General features: G+C 41.8%; 2 protein-coding genes across 7 annotated transcripts in view; one reads left to right on the top strand and one right to left on the bottom strand.

The window, feature by feature from the left end:
* The window catches only part of cdh8 (cadherin 8), a 342,332-nt gene extending 336,799 nt beyond the window's left edge, over positions 1-5,533 (bottom strand). For all 4 annotated transcript variants that reach the window (XR_010000603.1, XR_506715.3, XM_062961879.1 and 1 more), the window contains exon 1: positions 5,393-5,533. The gene's annotated coding sequence lies outside the window, so the exon portion shown is untranslated. The remainder of the gene's footprint in view (positions 1-5,392) is intronic.
* LOC134293661 (uncharacterized) lies at positions 5,047-24,811 on the top strand. Of its 3 annotated transcripts, none has more exons than XR_010000604.1 (3): positions 5,047-5,865; positions 17,927-18,192; positions 22,830-24,811. XR_010000604.1 is itself a non-coding variant. In XM_062961882.1 (2 exons), exons 1-2 carry the CDS (start codon positions 5,166-5,168, stop codon positions 17,959-17,961), a joined length of 735 nt encoding a protein of 244 aa, XP_062817952.1. In that variant the 5' UTR covers positions 5,047-5,165; the 3' UTR covers positions 17,962-21,770. The 3 variants fall into 3 exon arrangements, 1 of the variants encoding a protein (XP_062817952.1); XR_010000605.1 differs by having other exon boundaries at positions 5,727-5,865; positions 17,930-18,192; XM_062961882.1 differs by lacking the exon at positions 22,830-24,811 and having other exon boundaries at positions 17,927-21,770.
* Positions 24,812-25,971: the final 1,160 nt, after the last annotated feature.

Here is a 25,971-nt window from a genome sequence, read left to right as displayed (position 1 = left end):
AAAGTAGTTCAAAACGCAGTAATGCTAGGTAGTAATTACTGTATTTACGAATTTAGCACCGAAATATCACGATGTATTGAAAACATTGACTACAAAAATACGTTGGATAATCCAGAACGTTGGATAAGCGAGTCTTGGATAAGTGAGACTCTACTGTACTTACTTATCCATTTTGAGACATATTCTGAAATGAACAAAACTTGCAAAGGACATTGGTAACCGGGGCAGTGAATAACAGTGACAGTGTTCAGTCCATTGGTAGATATGTAGGTATGATAAAATACCACTGAGTTGTTTTAAAAGAGACATAAAAGGATTGATAAGAAAAGATTTAGACATAAACTGGGCTGCCTTGACAACCCTTTTATGACTTCAGGAAGAGAGTTTTTCAAGCAAGTATGGACTGAAGCAGCCCAAGGGTTCTCAAAATATATATTAAGATATAGCATCAAAGCTGGACTCCATGCTAGACTGTTAGTGGAAGCACTTTCCTCTTTTGAACAGGAAAGGTGTAGTTGAAAGCTTTCATGGGTTGCTGTGAGTTTAACAAGCTGTATGGCCATGTTCCAGAAGCATTCTCTCCTGACGTGAACCAACCAGGATACAGCATATTATTTGTGAACACAGAAATGCTGGACCACTCGTAACCACCACTATGTCAGACGATACAGAGAAGCCATTGAAATCCACAAGCATGTGGACAACTTCAACAGAAAGGAGGAAACCATGAAAATGAACAAAATCTGGCTACCAGTATTTAAAAAACTCTAAAATCAGGACAGCAAATAAAAAAAACCAACACTCTGAAAACAGGGGAATTCTGGACATGAAACAATCCAGGCCAGCTAACACCTCCCACAAAGGATTCCCTGAGGCAGGAATCAGCCAGGCTTTGAAGCTGCAATAATAATAATAATAATAAAACTTTATTTATACCTCCCTGTGGGGACTCGGGGCGGCTCACAATGTTACAAAAGTAACAGCACAAATACATTAACAATACACACAGTTTAAAACACAAGAAGATGATAAAACAAGTTAAAAAAAAGATTTAAACAACAGTAATAATATCAATAGTAATAATATCAAACAACCACCAATGCAATTCAGTCAACTTCAAAGGTGGGGGGACTATAGCAGCAATATAAGATAAAATCATTAGATTAAAATATCCCAATGAAAGGAACCTAATAACATTCAGAATAGAATTATAATTATAATGAGGCTGGTCATCCAATGCAAGGCATTTCAGTGCTAATCAAGGTGATTAATTGTAACATTCACACTTGCCTCCAACAGACAAGAGTTCTTTCTCCCAGCTTGGACACTCCACAGATATATTAACCTCACTTGACTAGTTTCCAACAGACCTCACAACCTCGGAGGATGCCTGTCATAGATGTGGGTGAAATGTCAGGAGAGAATGCTTCTGAAACATGGCCATACAGCCTGGAAAACTCACAGTAACCCAGGGAAGGTGTACTTAATATTCACCCAAATGTCTGATAAGATGACTTAGTTTAAATGACAATCATCAAGGAATCCAGGTGTCTTGGTTTGGTCTTGTTTTGAGATGCTGATCCATTTGCCAAGCTATGTTTGCGTCATCAGCTAATGTTATTTTAACAAAACACACACACACACACACACACTACTGTTATATTGTGCACTAGGGAATACAGCTGTCAATCATCTCTTTGATAAGGCCCTGGAGTTCCAATCAAGAACAGATAGTGGATGGTTTTAAAAATGCATTATATAGTGTAAGCATTAAAGGGGAATCAGAAATGGAATCTATAAAGAACAATATTGCAGGGAAGTGAGTGAAAGCAGCTGGATTTCACAGTAAACCAAAAAACAAAGGGATATTTTGGGATAGGTAGAAAATAGAAATGGACGCATGGAAGTTAGACAGCTGCATCATAATCTTTTTTCTGTGAAAAAATAGATGATAAATCCTCATGATAGCCTTTAATCAATGTATCTACCTATCTGTGAGTTGCTGTGAGTTTTCCGGGCTGTACAGCCACGTTCCAGAAGCATTCTCTCCTGACATTTCACCCACATCTATGGCAGGCATCCTCAGAGGTTGTGAGGTCCGTTGGAAACTAGGCAAGTGAGGTTTATATATCTGTGGAAGGTCCAGGGTGGGAGAAAGAACTCTTGTCTGTTGGAGGCAACAGCCATGTTCCAGAAGCATTCTGTACAGCCATGTTCCAGAAGCATTCTCTCCTGACATTTCACCCACATCTATGGCAGGCATCCTCAGAGGTTGTGAGGTCCGTTGGAAACTAGGCAAGTGAGGTTTATATATCTGTGGAAGGTCCAGGTTGGGAGAAAGAGCTCTTGTCTGTTGGAGAGCAAGTGTGAATGCTGCAATCTATCTATCTATGCTTATGTTTGTTGAAGGGTTCATTGGTAAATCGGATGAGCAATCTTCCAGCAGGTTTGCAGAATATGATTTCAAAGGAATATTGTCTCCCATCTATTTCTATATGGGATTTTTAATTTTTTTTAAGTATATTCATATTAAACTTGTGTGTTTAATACAGGGTGTATTAGTGTTTCTGTGGAGGGAAGACTGCAGTATCTATGTGTTATTTTACTGTAAAAAAAAATCTTGCCAGATTCCTTCTAAACACCTTTTCAACCACCTGGCAAGAACACATGCAGCTGGGGATCGGAAATAGGCTTCCTTGGGAGTAAGTTCTACTGATGTCAGTGGGTTGGCTTTTTTTTTTTTTTAGTGAGTGCAGGGGACTGCAGCCTTATTCCCACTTTGCAAAAAGGATGCAAGGGGGAGGGGGAGGATCAAGATTTGCCAAAAAAAAATAGGGGGATAAAGTTAAGAGGCTTCTATGTAGCTTTGCTGGTGATCAGAGATATTCTTTAATTGGAACTGAAATGAGCAGCTGTTAGATCCCTCCTTATGCAAACACAACACTAAGCTTGGGGGTCTTCCCAAAAATCCCCTGGATCTCTTAATACCTCTATAAGATCAAGTGAACTCTTTGAAGAATCCACCTTCAGCCATTGCAGAGGAGAGAAGGGGAACTTTAGAAAAAAAGATACATTTGGGCTCAATGGAAGCGATTAGGGTTTGTTTTTGTTTATTTTTTTGCCCCTGCTTAGGAAGGATACCCCTCTTTTCTTCCCAGCTTGGCAAGCAAAGCCAGACAGGTCCAAAAACTGGGTTGCTGGGAGTTTTCTGGGCTGTATGGGCATGCTCCAGAAGCATTTTCTCCTGACGTTTCGCCCACATCTATGGCAGGCATCCTCAGAGGTTGTGAGGTCTGTTGAAAACTGGGAAAGGGGGATATATATATATATATATATATATATATATATCTGTGGAATAATGTCCAGGGTGGGAGAAAAAACTCTTGCCTGTTGGAGGCCAGTGTGAGTGTATTAAAAAAACTCTAGAATCTCTCTTAATATATTTTTTTAAAAACTCAAAAATAAGGACAGTAAATAAAGAACAACACTCAGAAGGCAGGGGGATTCCAGACAAGATACAATCCGGGCCAGCTAACACCTCCCAGCAAAGGATTCCCCCCAGACAGGAAGCAGCCAGGCTTTGAAGCTGCAGGGCTATTCAATGCTAATGAAGCTGGCCAATTGCAACATTCAAGCAGACAAGAGTTCTTTCTTCCACCCTGAACATTCCACAGATACAGTAGAGTCTCGCTTATCCAGCGTTCTGGATTATCCAATGCATTTTTGTAGTCAATGTTTTCAATACATTGTGATATTTTGGTGCTAAATTCGTAAATAGAGTAATTACTACATAGCATTACTGCGTATTGAACGGCTTTTACTGTCAAATTTGTTGTATAACATGATGTTTTGGTGCTTAATTTGTTAAATCATAACCTAATTTGATGTTTAATAGGCTTTTCCTTAATGCCTCCTTATTATCCAACATATTCGTTTATCCAACATTCTGCCGGGCCCGTTTATGTTGGATAAGTGAGACTCTACTGTATGTGGAATGTCCACATGGGAGAAAAACTGTTGGAGGCCAGTGTGAGTGTATTAAAAAACTCTAAAATATATATTTTTTAAAAAACTCTAAAATCAGGACAGTAAATAAAGAACACCACTCAGAAGGCAGGGGAATTCCAGACAAGAAACAATCCAGGCCAGCTAACACCTCCCAACAAAGGATTCCCCCAGGTAGGGATCAGCCAGGGTTTTTTTTTTTTTTGGTTTTTTTTTTTGTGTCAGGAGCAACCGGAGTTGTTTCTGGAGTGAGAGAATTGGCCGTCTGCAAGGACGTTGCCCAGGGGACGGCCGGATGTTTTTGATGTTTTACCATCCTTGTGGGAACCTTCTTTCATGTCCTTGCATGGAGCTGGAGCTGATAGAGGGAGCTCATCCACGCTCTCCCCGGGTGGGATTTGAACCTGGCAGCCTTCAGGTCAGCAACCCAACCTTCAAGTCACAAGGCTTTTATCCCCTAGGCCTCCAGAGGCTCAGCCAGGCTTTGAAGTTGCAGGACTATTCAATGCTAATGAAGCTGGCCAATTGCAACATTCAGGCAGACTAGAGTTCTTTCTCCCACAGATATAGAAAACCCCACTTGCCTAGTTTCCAACAGAACCTCTGATGATGCCTAGCATAGATGTGGGTGAAACATCAGGAGAGAATGCTTCTGGAACATAGCCATGCAGCAGGGAAAATTCACAGCAACGCAGTGATTCCCTCCATGAAAGCCTTCGTCAACACCCAGGTCCAAAACCCTTTCAATTCCTGCAGTTGCTGGTGCTGTCACCCTCCTTGGGATTTCTCTTTTCAACGCTGAGATTGTCTATAGAGAGAGGAAGGCAGACCGGAGCCAAACACATTCTCTTCAGGGTTGTTGTATGCCTTTCGGGCTGTGTGGCCATGTTCCAGAAGTATTCTCTCCTGACGTTTCGCCCACATCTATGGCAGGCAACCCTGTGATCCCGGCCATGAAAGCCTTCGACAACACATTCTCTTCTAGTTGGAGAAGATGCTCTGATCTGTTGCTTGTGCCGCCGAACGCTTTGACAGCTGGCTGTTCCAACCAGGGTGAGCAGGAATGTAAAGGAGCGTGTTAACCGTCTCGAGCACAAAGCTGGCTTTCGGGTCTTGACACCCCAAGTCCTCCATCTCCTCCTTGGCAAAGGAAACCTGAGATGATGGAGGCGCTTGGGCAAGTTACCAAGCCGGGCAAGCAGAGCCATGTAGGATCCTTTTGGAGGGAAGCCTTCAAGGCTGGCTTGTCTCTCCCAAAAGTGACACTCTTTCGGAGGGGGCAAGATGTCTCTCTCTTTCTCACGACGCTTCTCAGAAGTCCTCAAGAGCCAGCCAAGGTTCCCCAACTAACGCTTTCCCAGACCCCTGACGGAACAGAAACACTCACCGTTCTCTTCCTCTCCGGATCAAGGCGCGGAGCCCCCGCCGCCGGTCTCCAGGCTCGCCACCGCCTCGCCAGGGGCCACTCGTCGCCCTCCGGGGCCACCCGCGCCTCCCGGGGCTGCCCTTCGCCTCCCGCCGCCTCGCATGCTCTCCACTGGGCTGGGAAAAGGAGGGAAAGGCGCGCTCGCTCTCTTTCTCACAATCCCAGGCTTCGGATGAGGCTGCTGAGGAAGAGGATGCTGCTTCCTTGGCGGGCTCCGGAGTTGCCTAGTGCCGCTGTGAGGAGGAGGAGGAGGAGGTACAGGAGGCAGCAAGGGCGGCAACGGCGGCAGGAGGAGGAGGAGAAGCAGCAGCCCGTCGCCCAGCGAGCGAGGAGGAAGGAATGGAGGAACCAAGGAAGGAAAGAAGGAAGGAAGGAAGGAAGGAAAGAAGGGGCCCGCGCCTTCAGCCCCGCCGAGCCAAGCCGAGGGGCGACGGGTGAGAAGCGGGAGTCAGCGCCGTCCCTCCCTCTGCCTCTCCCTCTCCCTCCCCACGATCCTTATTGGACTGATCTTGGAGGCAGGTCTAGGAGGCTCGCGCTCCCCCTTCGCACTTTCTCTTCCACCTCTCTCTCTCTCTCTCTCTCTCTCTCATCTTTTCCTGTCTCCTCTTTTTTCTCTCTGTCTTCCACCTCTCTCCCCTTCTCCATCACTTCCTTGTTTTCCTCTCAGGCCAGCCAGCCCGGTCTAACTTTCTGGTCCACTATGAATAATAGAGTTGGAAGACACCTCATGGGCCATCCAGTCCAACCCCCCCGCCAAGAAGCAGGAAATCGCATTCAAAGCACCCCCGACAGATGGCCATCCAGCCTCTGCTTAAAAGCCTCCAAAGAAGAAGCCTCCACCACATTCCGCAGCAGAGAGTTCCACTGCTGAACAGTCCTTCTCACAGTGAGGAAGTTCTTCCTGATGTTCAGGTGGAATTCCCTCTCCTGTAGTTTGAAGCCATTGTTCCGTGTCCTAGTCTAAAAAACAAGCTTGCTCCCTCCTCCCTATGACTTCCCCTCACTATTTGTACATGGCCATCATGTCTCCTCTCAGCCTTCTCTTTTGCAGGCTAAACATGCCAAGTTCTTTCAGCCGCTCCTCATAGGGCTTGTTCTCCAGACCTTTGATCATTTTAGTCGCCCTCCTCTGGACGCGTTCCAACTTGTCAACATCTCCCTTCAATTGCGGTGCCCAAAATTGGGCACAGTATTCCAGGTGTGGTCTGACCAAGGCAGAATAGAGTGGGAGCATAACTTCCCTGGATCTAGACGCTATTCCCCTATTTATGCAGGCCAGAATCCCATTGGCTTTTTTTGCAGCCGCATCACATTGTAGGCTCATGTTTAACTTGTTGTCCACGAGGATTCCAAGGTCTTTTTCACGTGTACTGCTGTTGAGCCAGGCGTCCCCCATTCTGTATCTTTGCATTCCGTTTTTTCTGCCAAAGTGAAGTATCTTGCATTTGTCCCTGTTGAACTTCATGAGGAGGGATTCTGGGGGGAGAGATGATTATAGGGTTGCTGTATGTTTTCTAGGAGCCCCAGTGGCGAAGTGCGTTAAAGCACTGATTTTGCAGACCGAAAGGTCCCAGGTTCCAACTCCGGGAGCGGAGTGAGCGCCCGCTGTTAGCTCCAGCTTCTGCCAACCTAGCAGCTTGAAAACATGCCAATGTGAGTAGATCAATAGGTACCGCTCCAGCGGGAAGGTAACGGCGCTCCATGCAGTCATGCCGGCCACGTGACCTTGGAGGTGTCTACGGACAACGCCGGCTCTTCGGGTTATAAATGGAGATGAGCACCAACCCCCAGAGTCAGACATGACTGGACTTAACGTCAGGAGAAACTTTTACCTTTACCTATGGCCATGTTCTAGGAGCATTCCCTCCTGACATTTCGCCTACATCTGTGGCAGACATCATTCAGAGGTTGTGAGGCAGGGATCCCCAAACTTTTTAAACAGGGGGCCAGTTCACGATCCTTCGGACCGTTGGAGGGCCGGACTCCAAGCAATAACAACAACAACAACAACAACAACAACAACAACAACAACAAAAGAGGGTTGGAAGAGACCCTTTGGGCTATTGAGTCCAATCCCTTTCTGCCTTTGTGCACCGAAAGCACAAGCAAAGCTCCCCTGACAGATGGCCACCCAGCCTCAATGTTAATAATAATAACAGTCCAAAAGCACTGATTTCAACTGACAAGAATGGAAATCTTGATCAATCATCACTGAAAATGTTCTTAACGTCAGAGCTTTTGGTTGGACTCCTTCAGAAGGTGATAGGACTCCTAGAAGGTTTTCAAATGAGGCGGATGGCCCTCTGACAGGAGTGTTTTGCATGTGGATTCTCTGCATTGCAGGGGTTGGAATGCATTTCCTTTGGCAAACTCTACAGTTCTCAGTTGTTTGATCCTGCTCATCTAAACTTGAGTCTCCTTCCTTACAGGGTCCCCAAACTAAGGCCCGGGGGCCACATGCGGCCCATCCAAGACATTTATCCGGCCCCCGCTGCGGCAGCTCCCTCTTCCTCCTTCACCTGGTGCACGCCTCCCAAAGCTTTGCTTATTTATAATGGCATTTTTATTATTATTTAATGAATTATTAATTATTAAGGGGTGCTTTGCTAGTGTTTTTGGTGAACAAAAGCAGAAGGGGGTTGGACTAAATAGCACAAGGGGGCTCTTCCAACTCTCTTTGTTGTTGTTGTTGTTATTATTATTGGCACAAAGACATAGTATAACGCAGGAAATGAGATCTATATGCTGGATTTTGAATCACAAAATCGCAAGTCAAATGCTTCCCAAGTGTTTAGGACTCAGTGATATATTATTATTATTTTATTATGACACAGACAACAAGATAGATATGCTGGATTTCATATCACAAAATCACAAGTCGAACACTTCCCAAGTATCTAGGACTGTGTGATGTATTTTCTGATGATGCGTGCAGATTCCAGTAGGGTGGCCTTTTGCAGTTGGCAAATGCTGGCTGAGATCTTTTGGCACGGCACCCAATGTGCCAATCACCACCGGGACCACCTGCACTGGTTTCTGCCAGAGTCTATGCTAGATTTCAAATCACAAAATCGCAAGTCGAATGCTTCCCAAGCGTTTAGGACTCAGTGATATATTATATTATTATTATTATTATTATTATTATTATTATTATTATTATTATTACACAGCAAACAAGATAGATATGCTGGATTTCATATCACAAAATCACAAGTCGAACACTTCCCAAGTGTCTAGGACTGTGTGTGATTATTATTATTATTATTATTATTATTATTATTATTATCATTATCATTATTATCAACAACAACATTGAGGCTGGGTGGTCATCTGTCAGGGGTGCTTTGTTTGTGCTTTTGGTGCACAAAGGCACTAAATGAACTAAATAGCCCAAGGGGTCTCTTCCAACCCCCTTTATTATTTTGATGATGATGATGATTAACATTGAGGCTGTATTTGTTCCCATTTTGTTTTTTTACTTCAAAATAAGATATGTGCAGTGTGCATATGAAGTTGTTCATAGTTTTTTCAAAAAAAACTATAGTCCGTCCCTCCAATGGTTTGAGAGATCGTGAACTGGCCCCCTGTTTAAAAAGTTTGGGGACCCCTGGTCTAATACCTTGGTCAAGTCAGGGAAGGCCACAGGAATTTGGGGACATAACGATTGTATCTTTGCCATCCCTGTGGATCAGATCAGCACATAAACTCAATATTTCCCTCCTAGCTTTGACCATCCTGTGTCTCTGGGCATTGTGATGTTAGTGCCTGGTATTAAAAAAGCCACTACTTGAGAACAGAGAGGCTCCGTTAAGCGAATAGCTGTGTTTAGATTAATTCAACCTTTGTCTTCTGGAGGCTAATGGTGGCAACTTGTCACTATATCTTGGAACAGTCAATCACCGCAGTTAATGTATGCCTTTCCCGAATGAGGGCTTTCTTTTGTCTATGGAAGCAAGGGGCTGGGGATATCCTTTTTGCTGCCTATTGTTAAGTTCTAGTGCCATGTGAAGGGGAAGAAATGGATATCACCTTTCTTTCTTTAGAGTACTCATAATTTCACAAACCTCTTAGAATCTCATCTACAATGCTTGTTTTTTATTAAGTTAAAAAAAGAGCAAACATAACAGAAAGCTGTAGTGTCCTAGTTCTTTAGCCACAGGTAGTGTATTTGTGACTATGTCTTTGGTTTCTTTTCTTTTTTAAAAAAATTGATCAGCTATTTCTCACTGCTACAAAAATAAGCATGTAGTGGAGGCCAGATTTACCATATGGCAGAATGAAACCGTTGTTTCTGTTGGCAGATAACAGGGCCAACAACGGAAGTCTCCTTTTCTCCTCCTCGGCATTAACAATAGGTCTGTTGCCTGTTGCTATTGTTATGTGTCACCAATTTGATTCTGACTTATGGCAAACCTATCATACTCCTTTTGGGAAGCCTTTTTTAGATGAAATTTACTCTTGCCTTCCCCTAAAGTATGAACTTTCAAGAGTGTGTCTTGTTCAATGGTCATAGTTGAATGGAGACTTGAAAACTAGTCTCGTGGAATCCTAGTCTGACATGATCAGTTTGGCTTTTACAATTATTCCATTGCCAGTCTATATATATAAAAGGGTAATGAAATTTCGGCCTAGGACAAAACAACAAAACTACACATCCCAGAAACACTAAACTTGGCAGCACAACCCCTCACCCATGCCTCTATGTTCATACAACAAAAAGAAAATAAAAATAAAATCCTAATTAGAGGGAGAGGAATAATTGTTTTTTATCCAATTGCTGCCAGTTAAAGGCTAAGCTCCGCCCACTTGGTCTCCTAGCAACCCACTTAGCCCAGGGGACAGGCAGAGTTAGGCCTCACTTAGACCTCTTCCCCACTGCCTATAAAATACAGATTATCTGATTTGAACTGGATTATATGGCAGTGTAGACTCAAGGCCCTTCCACACAGCTATATAACCCATTTATAATCTTATATTATCTGCTTTGAACTGGATTAGCTTGACTCCACGCTGCCATATAATCCACTTCAGTGTGCAGTTGGACACAACTGGACTTAATGTCAGGAGAAAACCTTTACCCTTTACGTTAACTACCACCAATTCCTCAATACTTTATTTCCCATACCACCAGACCTCGCCACAGCAACGTGTGGCCGGGCACAGCTAGTGCCTTATAATAGAAAGCCGCTAGTCTTGCTGGTATCTGCACGATATGTGTAGGACTCACAAGAAGCACTTTCTTGGCTGTAAAACATCCTATTTGCAGATATTGTTGTTATTGATTTGCTGGTTGTTTCCCCTGTTCCATGAGGCTTTAACTCACCTTAAGTCAGGATCTATAAGGGAGGTGGGAGTATCAGTCAGTATATCAGGCCAGTGTCTCAGAGAGCCAAGGAGAGGCCCATGAATTTCAAGGTTGCAAGATTTTTTAGAGCTCAACAGCCAAGGGAAGGAATGAATAAATGAATAAGTATTTTCCTACCAATTTTTTTGTTTGTTAATGATAATGATGATGATATACTTTATTTATATTCCGCTCCGCTCTAGCTCCCCGAGGGGATTCAGAGCAGATTACATAATACATACAAGGCAAACATTCAATATTGTCACAATTATTAACAAAGAGAGACAATACATAGACAGAGGCAAGGCTTCCCACTTTTTCCATCTCCGGCATCTGGAGGCTGTGCTCGACTCGGCCATAGGGAGGTGCTGTTGTTCCATTTTTTCCACACTGAGAAGGCTGATGTCCACAGACATTGAGTTTTTGCTGATATGTTTTCCAGGGGCATCTTTTACCTCCCAGCTAAAGTGATACCTATTCATCTACATACATTGCTCTTTTTGAACTGCTAGGTAAGCAGACACTAGGGTTGATGGCAGGAGCTCACCCCGACCCATGGCTCAAACTGCCAACCTTCCAGTCAGCAAGATTTTCAGTAGCTGGTGGTTTAACCCGCTGAGCTAGCTGCAGCCCCAATGTCAGTTGTTTGGTATAAAACAATAATGGGCAACCTTTTGCACTTAGTGTGTCAAAATTCACCAAAAAACCTAGCATGACTTGGGTGGTGTGTCACTTCGAGAAAAAAACCATAATTTTACAATATATATAGTTTAAATAATAAAAATATATAATTGTAATATATAACTGTATTTAATAAATCAAAAACTATTTACTACCATTATTTCCATGTACAACAGTCTATGGTACCTCTTGCAATTTCCACACTGATTTCTCTCTATTGTAGTTTCAATGTAGTCATGAATAATGAATAATATAATAATAATATAATAGTAATAATATAATAATATACTAGCCAGGCTATGGCTCACAAATGGGACCCTGAAGGAGGAGACAGAAGGCCTGATCCTTGCAGCCCAGGAGCAAGCCATCAAAACAAATGCAATTAAGGCCAAGATCGAAAAATCAGCTGATGACCCAAAATGCAGACTGTGCAAGGAATCTGACGAAACCATTGATCATATCCTCAGCTGCTGTAAGAAAATCGCACAGACAGACTACAAACAGAGGCACAACTATGTGGCCCAAATGATTGATTGGAACTTATGCCTCAAGTACCACCTCCCAGCAGCAAAGAACTGGTGGGATCACAAAACTGCAAAAGTATTGGAAAATGAGCAGGCAAAGATACTGTGGGACTTCCGAATCCAGACTAACAAAGTTCTGGAACACAACACACCAGACATCACAGTTGTGGAAAAGAACAAGGTTTGGATCATTGATGTTGCCACCCCAGGTGACAGTCGCATTGACGAAAAACAACAGGAAAAACTCAGCTGCTATCAGGACCTCAAGATTGAACTTCAAAGACTCTGGCAGAAACCAATGCAGGTGGTCCCGGTGGTGATGGGCACATTGGGTGCCATGCCAAAAGATCTCAGCTGGCATTTGGAAACAATAGACATTGACAAAATTACGATCTGTCAACTGCAAAAGGCCACCCTACTGGGATCTGCACGCATCATCCAAAAATACATCACACAGTCCTAGACACTTGGGAAGTGTTCGACTTGTGATTTTATGATCAGAAATCCAGCATATCTATCTTGTTTGCTGTGACATAATAAAATAATAATATAATAATATACTACAATAATAATAGAATAATAGAATGATACACACACACACATATCTATATACATATATGTAATGTGCATAATTCCCATGGAGTAAACTACAAAACCACTGGACCAAATCACACCAAATTTGGCCACAAAAGACGTTAGTCATCCAATCAATCTGCATGTGGCAGCGTGGCAGCAAAAATGGCTAGGCGTGTCAGTGCTGACACGCGTGTCATAGGTTGGCCATCACTGGTATAAAATATTGGCTTCAATAGATATTTGCAACAAAAGTCTTCAGTCCAACCTCACCCTGTGCATGAAAGCTGTCTTGTTCCAAGGTCTTGATCCCAGTGACCCTTGCCTGGGCCTTTCATCTCGCAACCACTTACCGGGACATCATGCCTTGTAGCCAGAAAATATTCCCTGGAACCTGTGCTGGATGATCTTGTGGTGTCCCAATGTGCATAGATGATTCCAGAATGACTTATGAAGGTCTTGAGGTGTCCCACTCTGCATGGATAATAATCACCCCTGCTTAATGAACACATAATTTGTTTAATTGTTTTTTGCAGGTCACCCCTCAGAAGTGTGAGTTAGTGGCAAGTTTGAGCAAGGCTTATCTTTTCCATTAGCATCTGTTTTCCAATGCATTCAAAATAACAAGAACATGAATAGCCACAGCAACATAGAGTCACATGAGATCACAGTGCAGGAAGAACTGATTCGAAACATCTGCTGCCCTTTTTGCAAAACCCCAGAAGTCCATCTGGACAAGCATCATGTTCCAAATAATGTCCAGTCCGATGCTTTTGGTAGCCCAGAAGCAAGGCAGGAGATAACAGCCTTTCCTTAAAGATTTTTACCCTCGCTGCCTTGATTAACCAGGGCTCAAAAGTACACTGTGGCTGAATCAGGGCTATTGTTGCGGTCTATGAAGGAGAAAATAGTGACCAGACACAATTCTGTGGCCTCTGTGGAACAGAACAGCAGCAAAGCACAGCTTCATAGAGCCTTAGCCCCAGTGGCTGGTGAGGAACTTGAATCTTCTCATTGAATTCCAGCTGCGATAGTTGTAATCTTTGATAGAAAGAACAGCCAGCATCTGCTCTACTCGATCCCCTCAAATTATTTCACCCCATTTTCCTTATGTATCATTTACATTTAGATCAGGGGTCTTCAAACTTTTTAAGCAGAGTTCATGGTCCCTCAGACTGTTGGAGGGGCAGATCATAGTTTGGAAAAAAAACCATAAATGAATTCCTATGCCCCTGGTGCCACAGTGTGTTAAAGCGCTGAGGTGTTGAATTTGCGAACCAAAAGGTCCCAGGTTCAAATCCTGGGAGTGGAATGAGCACCCGCTGTTAGCCCCAGCTCCTGCCAAACTAGCAGTTCGAAAACATGCAAATGTGAGTAGATCAATAGGTACCGCTCCAGCGGGAAGGTAACGGCACTCCATGCAGTTATTTATTTATTTATTTATTTATTTCCAACATTTATATCCTGCCCTTCTCACCCGAAGGGACTTACGGTGGCGTACAAAATTGGCAACAATTCGATGCCTACACATAATTAAAACAGCAATGAAAATCCAATAAAACAATTAAAACAATATAAAGATATAAAACATATGATTAAAATCCATTCCTCCAAAATCCTCGTGCTGTTATGCTGGCCACATGACCTTGGAGGTGTCTACAAACAACGCCGGCTCTTCGGCTTAGAAATGGAGATGAGCACCAACCCCCAGAGTCGGTCACGACTGGACTTAACGTCAGGGGAAAACTTTTACCTATGCACACTGCACATATTTTATTAGTAGTGCAAAAATATATATGAAAGAACAATACAATATTTAAAATGACAAACAAATTTAACTAACATAAACTTACCAGTATTTCAGTGGGAAGTGTGGGCCTGCTTTTGGCTGATGAGATAATCAAGTCAGTTAGGATTGTTGTGTGCCTTCAAGTAGTTTCAGACTTAGGGTGATCCTCAGTCTAACTCTGAAGTTTAGGGCAGGGGCCAAGTAAATGACCTTAAAGGGCCACATCCAGCCTGTGGACCATGGTTTGGGGAACCCTTGTTTTAGGTTATAAGCCTGAGAGCTGGAATTGTCCGATATATATATATATATATATATATATATATATATATATATATATACACACACACACACACACACACACACACACACACACACATACATACACACATACATACATACATACACACACACACACACACACACACACACCTCACAACCTCTGAGGATGCCTGCCATAGATGTGGGCGAAACGTCAGGAGAGAATACTTCTGGAACATGGCCACACAGCCCGAAAGACATACAACAGCCCTGTGATCCCGGCCATGAAAGCCTTCGACAACATATTTGAAGGCATCTGTACAACCTTTTAGGTAGAAAGATGAGGTATAAATGCTCCAAATAAGTAAGTAAGAATCACACACAATCTGAGATGGAAAGAAGCTGACATATCTCACACCTCAACCTCTTGATTATAAGTGTGAAAAAGACCTTTGAAGATACTATCAGCCAGTTAAATGTCTAAAAAGGTTTCTAAGTAGATCTTGATAGTGCAAGGATGGTGCCAACTTAAATCGATGTTGGCACCTGAGAGAGGAAATCGCACCCGAAGTGAGGGAATTGATTCAAAAGTTTGATGATTTTCTGAATGCATCTTAAACCCTAAATTCATCTACCTGGACAAAAGCTCAATTTAATCCATGGAAGGCCAGCACCTGACCTGAAGTGACATGCCACCCAATTGGTAACTTTTTTTCCCTGGGCCTCACCGCCAGATCAGTGCAGGTCTCAAAAAATTGCAACTTGTTTTGTCAATATCCTAGAGTGAAGCTTTCCAAAGGTTTTTATTCTCAACAAGAGAGCCTGCCTTGACACATCAAGACAACTTGCCAAGAAAGCACCAGGCTACTCAAGAGTTGCTGCCTCCAGCATGAAAATGAGGCAAGGAGTGATTTCCTTTTTAACAAGCTTTCCTGAACTTGTGCAAAAATTCAAGCATGGAACTATTGTTTCTTCCCTTATAAAGCACACAGCACACACACTAATGGTTGCTGCTCAAAAATAGGGGTGGGGGCTGCCTTGTGCTTCTGGTTTTTAGTCCATGATACTATACTCTCTCTTTTCGTAAACCAACTTGAGTCCCAGTCTGGGAGAAAAGTGGGATATAATTAGAGGAGTGAATGGGTGGATGGTGATGCAAGAAGACAACAGAGCTTAGCTAGGCAGTTTGTATGATTTTCTCTAAAATCTGTCTCAAAAATGAGACAAAGTTTTCTAGACTGACAGAAAATATCTCATGTGCCTTGAAGATGAAGAGGAGGAAGAAAATATAGTGCATTTTAACACCTGTACATAACAAGTGGGGATTTGCTTTTCTTTTTCTTCTGTGATTCCAAAATTGAGAATGCCATAAGTGACTCTGCCCAGTGATCTCTTGATGGACTATGAAGGGTGCCCTTTGTGTCGACTCCAATGCCACAAGAGTTCACACAAAGTTCATGAATTTCAGCAATTATTTATTTATTTATTTACAGCATTTATATTCCGCCCTTCTCAGGGCGGATCACATTACACATATAGCCAAACATTCAATGCCTTTTAACATAGAACAAAGACAAACAAACATAGGCTCCGAATGGGTCTCGAACTCATGACCTCCTGGTCAGAGTGATTCATTGCAGTTAATTGCAGCTGGCTTGCTCTCCCGCCTATGCCACAGCCCGGGCCTTTATGATGAATGAACTTTAGTCATACATAATTACTGACAACCCACCTATGCTTTATCATAACAATTATAAGAGACCAGTCAGCATCTCTCTTCTTCTTCATTCACTCAGTCGTTTCCGACTCTTTGCTTTTCTTCCATCCATCTCACTCTTGGTCAGCCTCTCTTCCTTTTTCCTTCCATTTTCCCCAGCATCATGATCTTTTCCAAGCTTTCCTGTCTTTTCATGATGTGGCCAAAATACTTCAGCTTTGCCTCGAATATCCTTCTCTCCAGTGAGAAGCCGGTTATTATTTCCTGGAGGATGGACTGGTTGGATCTTCTTGCCAAGGTCCAAGGCACTCTCAGGATTTTCCTCCAGCACCAGAGTTCAAAAGCATCTCTCTTCCTTCGCTCAGCCTTCCTTATGGTCCAGCTCCCACATCCATAGGTTACTATGGGGAATACCATTGCTTTAACTATGCAGACCTTCATTGCCAGTGTGATGTCTCTGCTCTTCACTATTTTATCGAGGTTGGCCATTGCTCTCCTCCCAAGAAGTAGACGTCTTCTGATTTCCTGGTTGTTAATGTTTCTTCCAACAATTTTAATTCCAGCTTTGGATTCGTCAAGCCCTACACATCACATGATGTGTTCTGCATACAAGTTGAATAAGTAGGGTGAAAGTATCCAGCCCTGCCGGACTCCTTTCCCAATCTTGAATCAGTCTGTTGTTCTGTGGTCTGTTCTTACTGTGGCTACTTGGTCTTTATTCAGATTTCTTAGGAGACAGACAAGGTGACTTGGTATCCCCATACCACCAAGAACATGTCAGAGTTTATTATGATCCACACAGTCGAAGGCTTTAGAATAGTCAATAAAACAGAAACAGATGTTTTTCTGAAACTCTCTGGCTTCCTCCATTATCCAGCAGATATTGGCAATTTGGTCTCTGGTTCCTCTGCCTTTTCTAAACCCAACTTGGACATCTGGCAACTCTCGCTCCATGCATTGCTGGAGTCTGCTTTGCAGAACCTTGAGCATTACCTTACTGGCATGGGAAATAAGTGCAACTGCATTTATTTATTTATTTATTTACAGCATTTATATTCTGCCCTTCTCACCCCGAAGGGGACTCAGGGCGGATCACATTACACATATAGGCAAACATTCAATGCCTTTTAACATAGAACAAAGACAAACAAACATAGGCTCCAAGCGGCCTCGAACTCATGACCTCCTGGTCAGAGTGATTCATTGCAGTTAATTGCAGCTGGCTTGCTCTCCCGCCTGCGCCACAGCCCGGTTTGAAAATTCTTTGGCACTTCCCTTTTTTGGTATAGGGATATAAATTGATTTTTTCCAATCTGATGGCCATTCTTGTGTTTTCCATATTTGCTGTCATATGGCATGCATCACCTTGACAGCATGGTCATGCTGATACAAGTGAGACTGGGTGCACTTTTGAGCTGTATACCAATTTATTTGCACATATTTGAAGTGTGTGTGGATATGTTACTGAGTATGTGTATGAGTTTACAATGTCACACAAGGATATAATGCATGCATACGGTTTTGCATTTAGTTATGCACAGTTATTACATTTATGCAATGATTTATTTTTTAAAGAATTTAATGGACTGCATTTCTCACCTGTCTCTAGCAGCAGCTGTCCACATTTCAGAGGCCTTTTTCTAGACCTGCTTGAAGAATCATGGAAGTGAACAAGAGACATTTTCCATCCAAAGCGTACACTCTATGTCGGAGCTACAAGAATAAGGAATAGAAAAAGAACAAAAACACAGAGCAAATGAGTCCTGCTTGCATCTTCAATATAGCAAGGCTAAAAGAAACCCAGTACAGAAGCAAAAAATGGAGAAAAGGAGGAAGAGGTTATAAGGAGAGTCACAAAAGCCCATGGGCTAGAAGGTAGGTACACACAGAGAAACCTGGGAGGATAAATTGACAATGAAGGCATGTAAGGACAGCAGACAAGGGAAGTTAATGAGAGTAGAGATGGAAAGCTGTGAGGCAGAAAAGGTGGGAGAGCTGCCAAAAGATACTGAGGAAAAGGGGCCGAAAAAAAAGCAGGGAGTAGAGAAAAGAAAACAAACAAAGAAAGAGAAAAACTTGCCCAGCACAGAATGGAGTGCTATTCAATTGCATTTGGAAAAGAAGAAATAGCCTTTTATAGAGATGAACAATGACTTTAGCAACAGCTCTGAGACATTACACACAAAGCGTTACTAATTGTTACTTGGGATAGAAGCCAAAGCAGCATGTTGAATCCCTGTCAATAATGTCTAACCAATGCTAAATATACAAGACCACAAGTTTACATTCTGAGGATGAATCATGACCAGGACACACTTCTGGTTTCACATAGACATGGAAAAGAATGGGAATCATCATTCAACCTTGTATATGCACACACACTAAGGACACAACTACCCTGACCACTTAGGTTGGTTTGAAGCCTGTTTGGAGAAACTGGCTTCACTGTGCAGATCATTACATTGCCATGCTTAGAATAGATTTGAGATAGGAAGTTGATACATTAAAAATGTAAGGTTGCCTCGGACTGGTTCCAGAATTCACAGTATTTCATATTTCAGTGTACCTTGGTGACATATGTGTGTGACATTCAGTGCACCTTGGTGACATATCCTACCTTTCGACAGAAGCATTGGCAATGGTAATCCATGCAATGGTCACCACTAGGTTGGATTATTGTAATGCCTTATATGCCGGCCTTCCGAAGACAAAAACCCAGAAGATCCGAATGGTCCAAAATGCGGCGGCCAGGCTGCTAGCAGGATCATCTATAAGACCCCATATTACACCGATTCTGAAACAACTGCATTGGCTACCAATAGAATATCGGATCTCTTACAAGATACTGATCCTGACATTTAAAGCTCGAAATGGCCAAGGACCATTATATCTTAGGGACCGGAAAATTGAGAGTGACAAAAATATGCCATAGAAGAGAGCTTTTCTTTCCTTACAACACTCAAAGCAGTCTGTTGCCATCACCTGTGACATTGAGAGCTAATTTGCCCAACTTTCATTCTCAGTTTGGCCAACTTTTGTATGAGGAACCAGAAGAGGAAGGGCATAACTAAGCAGTGGCAATAGAAGCATTCCCAGTGATAGTTTCACCCTGTCACCTCTTTCAGATATCAATATATTCTTACCTACCTACATATAGGACTTGGAAATATTACAGGGGGGAAATGAACACACAAATATATATAGACATGTCTAGATAGATATGAATATATATATAGGGCTTGCAAATATTGTAGGGAAAATGCACACACACACACACACACACACACACAGAGAGGGATTTGCAAACGTTTTGGGGGAAATGCATATGTGAAATTAGTATCTATAATTATAGATCTATATCTAGCTCTGCATTGTTTATAGAAGCATTGAATGTTTGCCGGTTACTATGTTGGAAGCCGGCCTGAGTCCCCATGGGGAGATAGGGTGGGATCCAAATGAAGTTTTTATTATTATTATTATTATTATTATTATTATTATTATTATTAATATGTTATTGTTGATACCATATTGTTTTTGTTGCCCCTACTTTTCCTACTTATAGAGCTAGTTTGTTGCTTTTCATTGAAATACGGTAAATATTCAAAAACATTTAACCTACTGATGCCTCGATTAATGAAATTTTATTGCTATCTATTTTTATTTTGAAATTTACCCATAACTGCTGCATTTCCAACCCTCAGCTTATACTCGAGTCAATAAGTTATCCCAGTTTTTTGTGATAAAATTAGGTTCCTCGGCTTATATTCGGGTTGGCTTATACTCAAGTATATACGGTAATTGAGCCATGACAGTTAAAGTGGTGTCAAACTGCATCATTTTTACAATATAGATGCATGCCCCAATAGACACATTGATTACCACTGAACTATTGCTTCCATGTCTCTAGTCTACAATTCATTCAATAGGTTGCCTTGGAGCAGTTCTTTGTGCTGCTTTACTGAGCATGCTGTGAATTTCACACTGGACCCCATAGCAATAGACGCTGCTTAATATTTGTTGGTTTCAGGTAATTGATTCCACTGCATCTCCAATACCCTATTATATACCTTTCTGGCACTAACCTCAAGGATCTAATAACCATTAAAGATATTCCCACAGGCTTGAAAATTGCGCACCCCTGCTATAGTACATTTGGTGCCATTTTCAACACTAGCTTCACCGGTTATTGCTTTATTGTAATTATTATAACATATTTCCATTCTGCTGCTCCAAGATGGTTTGCAAAATCATTAACAATAACAAGAGAATAGCCTGGTCCTAAACAGTAGGAAATGGAAAAGTAGAAGAGGAGAAAAAAAGCAAAAAAAAGAAAAGAAGAGTAAAGAATTGTCTTACCTTTCCCCTAATATAACAATCAAATGCTTAGGAAAGAAAAAAAATCTGGATCTCACACATATTTGTTTTACTAACAGCAAATAAGGAGAGCTACAGGCACCATACGTCTCAACTGCCTCTATTTAAAAGGGAGATGTTAAATTATAACTATAATTTTTCCCTTCATCATGATCACAAATAAAGAGAAAACTGTTTACATCAGGAAAATGCTACCTGGGGAAGCTTTAACTAGCCCCTACCCTGGCCGCATTCCATAAACATCTGAAAACCTGGCTATTTAAATGTGCAATTGGCATAAATTGACAACTGTCCCTTACCTTCACCTAGATACAGCTACTGCACTTCTTCCAGTTCATTCAGTAGAGATTTATAAGATACTAGCTATGCCCGGCCACGCATTGCTGTGGCGAAGTATGGTGGCATGGGAAATAAAGTATTGAGGAATTGGTGGTAGTTAAGGTAAAGGGTAAAGGTTTTCCCCTGACATTAAGTTCATTATAAATGGGTTATATAGCTGTGTGGAAGGGCTTTGAGTCTACACTGCCATATAATCCAGTTCAAATCTGATAATCTGTATTTTATAGGCAGTGTGGAAGAGGCCTAAGTGAGGCCTAACTCTGCCTGTCCCCTGGGCTGACTGGGTTGCTAGGAGAGCAAGTGGGCGGAGCTTAGCCTTCTAACTGGCAGCAATTGGATAAAAACAATTATTCCTCTCCCTCTAATTAGGACTTTATTTTTCTTTTCTTTTTGTTGTATCAACCTAGAGCTGTGGATGATGGGTTGTGTTGTCAAATTTCGAGGTTGGGGGGGCCTGTAGTTTTGTTGTTTTGTCCGCTGCCCTGATGCCATCAGTCTTTTATATATATAGATTGTGCACAGACAACATTTGCCTTGCCCCCACTGGAATATGTTCACTGTGCCTATTGCTTGAGTATGTTTTAATATATTAAATGTTTTATGATTTTATGTTTATATGTTTTACATGTATTTATGTGATTGTATTTTATTGTGTATTGCTGGGCTTGGTCCCCATGTGAGCCGCCCTGAGTCCCTTCGGGGAGATGGGGCGGGTAAAAGAATAAAGTTATTATAAAGTTCTTAACCCCTATTTTATCCATATGGATAATTCAATTCAACTAAAATAATGAAAACCATTGTGAGTTGGAGCCAAACTCCAACTCCTGGGTGCCATTTTGGCTGAGAGAGTTGCTAGGATACAAAGGGGGTAGGGCCTAAAGGCAGCGGGGGGGGGGGGGGGGGCTAAAGGCAGCAGAGTCTACCTTTCTAACTGGCAGTAAGAGGGAGAAAGGCTCTTCCTCATACTCTGTAATTTGGACTATTTTTCTAGTTTTTTTATTGAAAGACATATTTTGGATGACTATGTCTTTTGTGGCCAAATTTGGTGTGATTTGGTTCAGTGGTTTTGTTGTTTACTCTATAGTAAAATGGGCATTACATTTTTATATATATACTAGCTGTGCCTGGCCATGTGTTGCTGTGGCGAAGTATGGTGTTATGGGAAATAAAATATTGAGGAATTGGTGGTAGTTAAGGTAAAGGGTAAAGGTTTTCTCCTGACATTAAGTCCAGCCGTGTCCGACTGCGCACTGAAGTGGATTATATGGCAGCGTGGAGTCAAGATAATCCAGTTCAAAGCAGATAATATAAGATTATAAATGGGTTATATAGCTGTGTGGAAAGGCCTTGAGTCTGCACTGCCATATAATCCAGTTCAAATCTGATAATCTGTATTTTATAGGCAGTGGGGAAGAGGCCTAAGTGAGGCCTAACTCTGCCTGTCCCCTGGGCTGCATGGGTTGCTAGGAGACCAAGTGAGCGGAGCTTAGCCTTTTAACTGGAAGCAATTGCATAAAAACAATTATTCCTCTCCCTCTAATTAGGATTTTATTTTTATTTTATTTTTGTTGTCGGAACACAGAGGCATGGATGAGGGGTTGTGTTGCCAAGTTTGGTGTTTCTGGGATGTGTAGTTTTGTTGTTTTGTCCTAGGCCGAAATTTCATTACCCTTTTATATATATAGATAGATTTTACCTCTCTGGGTATTTTAAACTGTTTATTATCATGGCAGAATGGGGTTGGACTGGATTGCCATGCATTATTCTATGATCTTTTTTATTCTTAATTATGTTTACAGAGGATTCATTGAAAGAAATGAGTTGAAGCCAAACAGGTGTAGCCTTGCAGATGTCACTGGAGTGCAGTCTAAGCAATCCCAATCAGCTGAGTTAATAATGAAGAATTCTGGGAATTCAAGAAAGTTAACATTTCCAAGCTGTCAGATTTTTAAAATGACGTTATCTTCAACAGTGTCCCGATGCCTAACATGGTCAGAGTGATCACTAGAATATGCATTACACATATGAGAGTTACATAAGTTTTCCCATTTTCCCAACAAGAGCCTGTGCCAACACAGTACTTTTTGAATAAATGCAATGACATGGGAGATCTGATTGCAGCTCTCCAACTTCATCGATGATCAAACAGAATAAACAAAACCACAGACAAGATTCAAATGCAATTTTAAGACATCAGCGCTTTGATTTTCAACATGTTCCTTTTGTACCACTTGAGAAACTGGAAAACTTCAAATGCGTTCTTACTCAGTTCTAAATTGAATTGCAAAGAAACACATCTGTTTTACAGGAGTTAACCTTACATTATTTTTAACTATATTTATGTAGCATATGTTGTAAACCAAAAACTAAAGAAACAAAACAAACTGTTGAACAACTCAGTAGCTGATGCTTAAATATCAAGTATCAATAGCTTAGTTCTTAAAACCAGGGTGAATAAAATTGCTCTCAACTGGTTCCAAGATGTTCCTTATTTAGGAAGGTGCCGGGTGACTATTTCTGAGAGACCATCTGCTCTGCAGAATTATAACAGTTTGATATTATTTTAACTGTCATAGCTCAATCCTATGGAATCCTGGGATTTGTTGTGGTACCAAAGATCTCTGACATAGAAGGGTAAATATCTCACAAAATTCCAAATCCCAGGATTCCATAGGATGCAGTCATGACAGTTAAAATGATTTCAAACTGCTATAATTCTGCAGTGTGGATAGAACCTGAATCAGGATGCCAACAAAGAACCTCATCACATTGCCATTTTTCAGTGTCCCATATTATACTCACATTGTCCAGCACCGGGCTATGGCGCAGGCTGGAGCAGCCTGCTGTAATAAATCACTCTGACCATGAGGTCATGAGTTCGAGGCCAGCCCGTGGCGGGGTGAGCACCCATCAATTAAAAAATAAAAAATAGCCCCTGCCCGTTGCTGACCTAGCAACCCAAAAGATAGTTGCATCTATCTATTGGAGCCTCCAGTGGCCTAGGGGATAAAAACCTTGTGACTTGAAGGTTGGGTTGCTGACTTGAAAGCTGCCAGGTTCAAATCCCACCTGGGGAAAGTGTGGATGAGCTCCCTCTATCAGCTCCAGCTCCATGTGGGGACATGAGAGAAGCCTCCCATAAGGATGATAAAACATCAAAAACATCCGGGCGTCCCCTGGGCAACGTCCTTGCAGCGGCCAATTCTCTCACACCAGAAGCAACTCCGGTTGCTCCTGACATGAAAAAAAAATCTATCAAGTAGGAAATAAGGTACCACTTATAAAGTGGGGAGGCAAATTTATCTAATTTACGACGTTGGAATGAGGAAGTGCCGTCACAGTGGATGATGAAGCAGCTGCTCCCCCCTGTGGCCAGAATCGAACATCCCCTCAGGAGAAGGTTAAATTGCCTCTGCGTCTGTCTCTGTCTCAGTTCTGTGTGAAGCGCATCTGAATGTATATTTATATGTATAACTATGTAGGTTTTTTAATGTAAGCTCTCAATTTTAATGTAAGTTTTTAATTTAAATTGATTTTTAAACATGATATAAATTGTTTTGATATATATGTTCATGTTGTAAGCCACCCTGAGTCCCCTGAGGGGTGAGAAGGGCAGGGTAGAAATGATGTAATAAATATAATAATAAATAAATATATGGGCATTGAATATTTGCCCTCTATGTATATAATGTGATCCGCCCTGAGTCCCCTTCGGGGTGAAAAGGGCAGAATATAAATACTGTAAATAAATAAATGAATATAGTAATTTGATAGCCCTTCATTACTGTGTTTCCATTCTCAGAAATTTGGGACATTGTTGTGCGCTCCTCTGAACTGTAGCACTAGAACTCTTTCACACAGAAATCTAACTAATTCCACAAACTACTAGTTCCAGAATTCCACAGGATGGAGGCCAGAGAAAAGATGATTAGAGACAGGCAGATTTATCATGTTTGTTTCCATGCACTGCCTACTCTTCCTACTTCTAAATCAATTCCATGATAATTCCGTGTATTTTATATTAGAGAAAGAAATCATACATGTTTTTATATACATAGCATTTTTGTGGACGAATCAGTAAGCCAGTTCATAGATAACACAAAAAGTGCATATGTTATGTGTTGTCAAAAGCTTTCATGGCTGGAATCACTGGGTTGCTGTGAGTTTTCCAGGCTGTATGGCCATATTCCTGTGGCATTCTCTCCCGCCATTTCACCTGCATCTGTGGCAAGCATCGTCAGAGGTTTGTTCAGAGGTCTCTTTGAAATGAGACAAGTGGAATGTGTGTGTGTGTCTGTGAAATGTCCAGGGTGGGAGAAAGAACCTTTGCCTATTTTAAGCAAGTGTGAATGTTGCAATTAGCAAGCTTGATAAGCATTGAGTAGCTTTGCAGCTGCAAACATCAGGAGAGAATGCTACAGGAACATGGCCATACAGCTCGAAAAATTCTTCTGAGCATACACTGTCGTTGCAACATATAAAAGAAAGTCAATCAAGTATAAAGTGTACAATTTAAGGTCTCTATTTATTAAATAAGACAATTAATTTGTAAGTGCTCTTCCAAACATGAAATTGAGACCATTTCCTTGTCAGCAGAAGGAAGGGGCTTTGAAGGAAAATTCTAGTTTTAAAAATGTGGCATGTCTTCTTTCAAGATGACTACAGATCCTACCAATTCTTTTGTCATTCAGACTATGGCAAGAGACATATCTTTGCCTAAAATCTTGTCTGTATAAATATGAACATAGTGACAGAGTCTGTATATATCGTCTTGAGAGTTTTCCGTTTGTTAGTAAACCTTTTGTAGATAGCCAAACAGGCTTCAGCCTCGTTATTGGTGCCAGTGATTCTTCGTTGATCTTCCGCTGCATGTGTGTTTATCCAAACCGCGCACTCTGAACATAGCTCATAACAGTATGGTCAAAGGAGACCTAGTGTTGT

This window comes from Anolis carolinensis, unplaced genomic scaffold, assembly GCF_035594765.1.
Source record: "Anolis carolinensis isolate JA03-04 unplaced genomic scaffold, rAnoCar3.1.pri scaffold_9, whole genome shotgun sequence".
Taxonomy (NCBI): domain Eukaryota; kingdom Metazoa; phylum Chordata; class Lepidosauria; order Squamata; family Dactyloidae; genus Anolis; species Anolis carolinensis.
Note: the sequence above shows the minus strand (reverse complement) of the source record. Positions and strands in the feature narration are given on the sequence as shown.